The sequence below is a fragment of the Cajanus cajan genome, chromosome 11 (assembly GCF_000230855.2).
Source record: "Cajanus cajan strain Asha chromosome 11, NIPB_CcT2T_4, whole genome shotgun sequence".
Taxonomy (NCBI): Eukaryota; Viridiplantae; Streptophyta; class Magnoliopsida; order Fabales; family Fabaceae; genus Cajanus; species Cajanus cajan.
Genome location: NC_138527.1, coordinates 25,287,051 through 25,294,295, shown reverse-complemented (window position 1 = coordinate 25,294,295; position 7,245 = coordinate 25,287,051). Strand labels below are relative to the sequence as shown.

The window sequence follows — 7,245 nt, the reverse complement described above, 5'->3', positions numbered from 1 at the left end:
AACAAACACACTTTTAGTCAAATACGTTAACGTTAGCTTGAAAATTTTTAAAAGAGAAAAAGATATCTTAAAGTTCTTTGGATGAATTAAAAAATAATAATAATAGACTAAAAGATGCATAAATTGATCTTCTTTAGAATAGTACGGTCTGTGGCTCTTACTTTATATTTGAAGCTTATCTATTGTTGTTACCTTAGGTTGCATTCTACTTCAATTTTTTTAGCAACAAGCCACGTGGCAAAACCCCACATAGCTGCTAGTGTCTTTTGCTGATAAGGATGTGCCAAACACGGTGGGAAAGGATATTTATTAAAATTTGGAAGAATAATCTTCAAAATTTCAAATAAATAAATAAATAAAATAAAACAAAACAAAGAAAGAAAAGAAATTGCCTTTCATTTGCTTTTTCTTCCTTTTGTACACATTGTTCATTGGTCATTTTCCCTTCTTTCTTTCGAAAGGCCAAACCACTAATCTCACACTGTTTGGTCAAAAGGAATGTTGAAATGGGTGTGGATTGGACAAGAAGTGTTTGGTAGTGGACCATTTCAAATGGAGCAAATAGCATAGTGGGAAAGTTCTTGATGACGACAAAAATAGCTTATTAAGCAGCATAAGCTTTATTCATGCATTTTGTTTCTAATCCTAACCCTCTTCTGCGGAGAGCTTTCCTCCCTAATTGGATTGACCATTACAATCATTTCAAAGCTTTTGGATGATAATTGAGAGAGGAAACATAAGCACTGTGTTAAACGTCACAAACTATTTAGATATGATTTATTAATAAATAACCTTATCTCATAAATAGATATGAATATGAATTTGGTTCACATGTATGAGAAAATATTAGTAGAAAGAATTTCTTGAATTTTTGTGACTTGATATATTATTTTGTTTGTATGAAAAATATTTTTTTTTAAGGAAATGTTAATTTTTTAAAATGTATCTCAATGTCTTGAAGAATTAATATTTTTTATGAAAAATATTTGTTGAAAAAGGTTAAGGATAAAAATTAGGTACGATTTGTTAGATGTGATTGATGTTGTTCTCTAATTAAAATTATAGTTTTAGCTCGATGATAAAACAGAAAAAAAAAATTTTAGATAAGTTGAGTCTCAAAATCTTAATAGGGTCAAACATATCTGAGGCAATGAGAGCTTAAAGTTACTTATATATTCTCTCTCAAATAAGACTCAATAAGAGCTTAAAATTACTTAGATATTACTCACTAACAAAATCCTCACACAAGGTTAAGTAGGACTCAAGGCTCTATGAGAGTTTAAAGTTAGTTACATATTATTTACTAATAAGATCCTCACTTTGGGAGAAATCGAACCCATATCCTTTTTGACTATGAGTATGTTCTTTATCAATTGAATCAATCTTTACTCTTTTTTTTGTTCATGAACATAATTTATTTATGTTCTAAAGTTGACAATGAAAAACTAATTTGTACTAATGAGATATAACTTTTGCTAGTTAAATATTATTTTAACAAAGACAAAATTTGAATATGAAAACATAAGTTAACTTTCTATATTCTAAGACGTTGTAATAAGTTTTTTTTTTTTTACGGTAAATACATATTAATTAGTAAAACTAAAATTCTGATCGAATAGAATAGTTAACTTGGACCCTAATTAACTTATGTTGAAAAGTTAATATCTTAGATGTAATCTAAGATGTTTAGAACATATAAGGATATAATATATTTTTTAATAAAAGAATTGGTGAAGGTGGGAAAGGAAACGCATTTTTGGCAAGCCTAAGCCAAGGCATATGATAGTGGAAGTCACAATCAGACAGCGATGCTAATTAATTGGCATTTAAATTTGGCATACACTTCAATTTTTGCAGCCAACACTATGCACAAAGTTAGCCGCCACCGAATTGCCTGTCCAATAAGACATGGAACGAGGATATAGCTTGGTCCTTCGTAAGCCATGGAAATTTCTCACGCTAATAATACACCAAAATTAAATACATTTTATGCAATATCTAACTTTCCTCATTTCTGACGCAAGTCAAGCCTATGTCACGTCCATTTTCATTATTTTTTTTTTAATTCAAATTGCTTCAAAGATTAGCGTCAAACCCAATCTTCCACAGCAAATAGAATCAAAAGTTATAAAGGATCATGATGATGATATTTTGATTTCTTTTTAATCAAAACTTGCACAAAAGATTATCTTTGTGGGTAAGACTATCAAGACTAGTCCCAACAAGCCAATGATGTGGAGTTATATGCCTCTGATGGCCTTGTGAAAAAAGATTTGCAAAATTTTTATATTCATTTTTCTTTATGACAAAATCATGAATAAGTTGGGGCCATTATACTTTATTTCGAAACCTGAAGATTCGAATGTTACTTGCTCACACCAATAATTTGTTATAAAAATATTTAAATAATGACAATCGAACTTTAAATAAAGAGGTGATATTAATTGGGGCCTATGGTAGCATTAGGGAGCAGAACTATTCAAGAAAAGTAAAAGACAAGGAATATGAGAAAGATTATAACTGCTGCTAGAAAATGAATGAGTTTATGTACAAAGGATGATGAGCTTGAAACTAATTGTTTCAAGGTTACACAACTAAGGTTCTGTTTGCTTTTACCACTGAACCTAGTGATTGGATTGATTCCATAGTGTGGAAAACTAATCTATAAAGCAGAAGAGGTAGAGAATTTACAAGCCAACTTTCCCCTAGCGTTTGAGATATGATGAGTGTTCCTACTTCCCTAAACTAAAGTCACACTTCCTAGTGAGCCCTTTGCATCTTCACTTCTTTTACTGTACAAGAAAAGATAGCATGTGTGATGGCTTTCTCAAGAATAAGACTTAACCAAGCCAAAGTTGACAAAAGATCTGGATTTGAAAAGACCACTAAAGAGGGATCTGGTTGGAGAATCCTGAGGGACAGATTTCATCTCTTCAGGGCTACCCTTTACTTTAAGGATTGTGTTGCCAATTGTTTGCCTAATGGATTCTATGGTTTTGGAATCAACAGGGAAACCAGAAGCACCACGAACATAGAAAGTGTTCACAGCTTTGCCACCTTTTGTGGCCACTTCTGCCCTTGTAACTGTGAGGCTATTCTCTCTGAAGATACGCGTGACATCAGATAGAAGTCCAACCCTGTCGGTGGTGCAGAGTTCTAGCTTCAAACCCTGAATCAAGAACAAATCAAAACAAATTAGTAGTCATAAAAAATAATAGGAGACCCCAATCAAAAACATGGTAGATGGGAAATGAACCAAAAATACCTAACTGGCAATTGTCTATAATATAATATAATAATATATATGAAAAGACTGTTAGCGGTCCATAAGATCTCTTAACTAAACAATAAAAATTTAGTCACAAACAATTGAAGAGTAAAGGACACTAATCACAAATATAAATACAAGAAAGGGTACTATTGCTTATTGAAATTTTGTTTAGGTTCTGTAGAGCCAACAAAATTGTGACTAATCTTTAAAGTAGACTAACTGTTAACCAAACGAAAAAGAAATCTAGTTGAATAAGTCTATTTCTGCCCTTAATAAGAAAATCAACCTGGCAGTGGGACATAACAACTGTGGTCAAAGTCCACCAACTGCAATTCAACAAATCTTGGACCACTATTACTCGCATGAAATAAAAAAATACACAAAGGTCACGTTGAGCTTAAAGTTTTATCGAAGATTAAGAATAAATCACTGCATAGACAACACAAGGCTTCACATGTCCAGGCATGACTGCATGAATTCCATATACAAAACTAAAGCAAGAAATCACAAATTGAGTAACATTCACTCACTCACCTCAGAAACTCTTCTCTCAATTGCAGCTGCAAGACATTGTATCACTCTTTGTCTTTCTGCATCTGATTTCACAGGGGACCCGTCAATGTGCTTGATGTAATATTCCTGCACAAGCAACCATAAAATATTTAGCCAATGTCCTCAAAAGACCAACAGCTCGCACCATGCAACAAAAGGAATCCCACGTCTGTGTGTGTCCATGTGTGTTTGTTCAGAACAAAGTGGTAAATCTGATATACCTGATATGCTTGTGGCCCCTCAGCATCGATATTTGCATGAAAAACCACATACTGCATGTCTGTCAAAGTACAAACTGTGTCAAAGAGAAGCTTTGGCCTATCCTTACACTGAATAGTAACTACAGAATAATCCTTGTCAGACCAATTCACAACATTCACATTTGGCCTTTGCTTCTCATCAAAGTCATCATCATTAACTCGTTCATAATCCCTATCAGCAAACATCATTTGGTGAAGCCTTCTATCAGTGTGTGTGGCTTCATCTGTGACAACAGTCTTAGCCCCCCTCTTCCTGTTGCCACCACCAAGCACATTGCATAGAAGCTCCTTGATTATGGAGAGCCTCTGGGGATCAGTGATAGCAGAACCTGTCTCTTCATCAGTTACATGCATTACAGCAGCAGCACGAGTGTTGTGAGTCCAAACTTCTGCATTCACTATATTACACTTCAGGTTGGTCAGAACAGCACTAACTTCTGAAAGCAATCCTGGTCTATCACTCCCCATAAGCTCAATTGCAGTGTGGTCCATTGTTTGCTTAACCCCAACAGATCTCATGGGAGATGTAACACAAGATTCGGGACCAAGAGACTAAAAACACAAATGGCACCATACACATGGTTAGTAGTTGATTGTAAAAGCAGAGAAGTCAAAAAACACCAAATGAGACACCAACCTTTCTAATGTAATCCAAAATGGCTTCATCAATAACCTTGTTTCCATCTTGGTCAGTAACATTAAAAACTGGTAAACAGAATAAAATATTCAAATTTCCAAGTCCCCAAAAATTATGACTGTCAATGTATTTTGTAGGGTATAATGTAATAGAAATTAATTAATTGATATTACAGAAGATTATTACCATCCATGAACCATCCACCATCAGAAGATATGTAAGCCTTGGTTATGATGAGGTTTAGATCAGTGAGAATTTGTACAACTTCAAGAAGAATTCCATGCTTGTTTGCACTGTCGACCTGCAGAATTAAATTCACTTTCAACACCGCCATTAAAAGAAGTGCCATTAAATTAGGCAAAAGCTCTTCAATCATAGCAGCATGAATTGCAGTCACAAAAGGAAGGAGAAAAACAAGAAAACATTCATAAAAGAAAAGTGGAAATAGGCATACCCTTATAACAGTAGCATTCTTGCAGGCTTCATTATCGATTACAACCCTGACATGACAAGACAACAAGTGGACAAAGATGTGAGGACGGAATCATGGAAATTATCTTTTCTTTTCTTTTTATTTTTCCCAAAAAAGAAGCCTATCTAGTATTTTCCTTTCATCAAATGGGGATAAAAAATTGGTACCTGGGAGGATTCATTCTCCGGAATAGTTTCTCATATTCATCATCCATGTAGTGAGAGAAGCTCATGTTGACCTCCGACATAAAAGCTATGAGAGAGAGAGAAAGAGAGAAAGCAAACCAATCAGAGCACAAAACATGGCAACAGAACCCCCATAGCCAATGAGAATCAAAAGCTAGAACACCTCAATAAATATGTACACATATATTTAGAGAGAGAGGAAAAAAAAACAATGATGGAGAAACCCTCTTCTAGCAAAATAAAACACATCAGAGAGAGAGAATATAAGAGCTGGGGACAAGAGGCTGAGGTGGGTTAAAGAGAGTGGCCAATGGTAAAGAGATGAATAAACACAAAAGAATAACCAAGTAATGAAGAAAGCCAGAACCCAAAAAAGTTGTTTGGTACGAATAAACCTCGTGCTGTATCTTAGCTGTTAATATGCTAAAAGAAGGAATCATAGAACAGAACCCATCAGGCCAATGAAACCAAATGAATAGAATAATAACCCACCACACCTCATATCCAGAGAGAACTTAAGAGAAACTGAGAAAACAAAATGACCAAGGAACTAGTCTTCTCACAACATAGCAAACTAGTTTGACTTACCATTATCTTAAGCAAGTTTATCTCTAAAAGAAGATAAAGTGCGGAGGGTAAAAAAGAAGCAAATATGCACACCCCAAATACAGAGTTGAACTAATCGAAGGATGTTGAGAAACAAAAAGCCTTAAAATTTCACACCAAAACCACTCCAAGGAAGAAAACCCATGATTGCATATCACCATATCTTGCAACCCAATTGCAGACACAACCCCTCAGCCCAAAACAAACACAGATTCACGAAACCCAGAAAAGAAGCAAAAAAAGGAGAGGTTTTGGGAATGCCCAAAAGCAAGAAACATGATGGTGAGAACAGAGCACGAGAAACCCGCAGAAAAATCAAAAATAAAAAAGAAACAAACACGGCCTACCCATTGCAGTTCGTGAGGATTCGTGATCTGCTACGCCAAAATTTCGTAGGTTCTCTCTCTCAAACAAAGAGGCTCTGCGAATGTGTTGTTGTTACAAAGCAACAGTACTTATATAAACAAAAAACTGAGCGTGTTTTTATGTAATATATATTATTATAATAATAATATGAACACCCTACAGGAATCTCTCACACACACACACACCTTTGATCTTCTCTCTACGTCTATAACTCGGGAAAGAAATAGTAATTTAAGTAACTAGTATAAATTATATCATTATTATTATTATTATTATTATTATTATTATTATTATAGTAATAAAATAAAATAATGAAAAAAAATGAAAAGAAAGAAGAAAAAAAAAAGATCCCTCTAATGAAATGAGAACCTCCCCGACACGATGCTCCAAAACCTGCAATTCGGAAAAGTAGCCAAAAAAACGCAGACCCTCTTTTTTTCTTTCTCTCTGTCTGTCACTACCTTCTCTCTCTCTCTTTCTCTTACCCGTTTCTGTTACTATTCAAAAACAGTATATAATATGTTATTATTATGTGTCATTTTTTTTAATTTTAATCAATTCGTGGAAAACGGTAGAGGAAAAGTGGGGCGTCAGGGCGCATGTTAGCCACACGGAACGGAAACGCCGGCGTGCTAAGGTGCGCACGGGGTTCAACTAACATGTTTATTTTTTTATTTTTTATTCTTACATTAATGTTACCGAATATTCATCGTTAAAACTTAAAAGACTAATTTTGTCGGAGAGGATAATTATACATAAATTAAATATTTTATTTCAATATTATTTATTTAATATTTAAGATCAAGATTTAAATATTAAATATATTAGTTAATGATAAAAGCGACTAACATATTACATGTGTGACATGAATAATAGTGAATTTTTTAGGAGTTTGA

At 34.0% G+C, this 7,245-nt stretch overlaps 1 protein-coding gene across 2 annotated transcripts; it reads right to left on the bottom strand.

Annotated features, from left to right (window-relative positions):
* Positions 1 to 2,503: 2,503 nt before the first annotated feature.
* On the bottom strand, positions 2,504 to 6,837 carry ACR4 (ACT domain repeat 4). 2 transcript variants are annotated; one of them, XM_020357462.3, is made up of 8 exons: positions 6,331 to 6,837; positions 5,360 to 5,444; positions 5,175 to 5,220; positions 4,907 to 5,021; positions 4,721 to 4,788; positions 4,045 to 4,635; positions 3,806 to 3,910; positions 2,504 to 3,169 (listed from the first exon to the last, which is right to left on the bottom strand). In XM_020357462.3, the coding sequence occupies exons 1-8, from the start codon at positions 6,332 to 6,334 to the stop codon at positions 2,828 to 2,830; spliced, it is 1,356 nt and encodes a 451-aa protein (XP_020213051.1). In that variant the 5' UTR covers positions 6,335 to 6,837; the 3' UTR covers positions 2,504 to 2,827. The 2 variants fall into 2 exon arrangements, with proteins under 2 accessions (XP_020213051.1, XP_029126690.1); XM_029270857.1 differs by lacking the exon at positions 6,331 to 6,837 and having other exon boundaries at positions 4,907 to 5,086; positions 5,360 to 5,448.
* Positions 6,838 to 7,245: the final 408 nt, after the last annotated feature.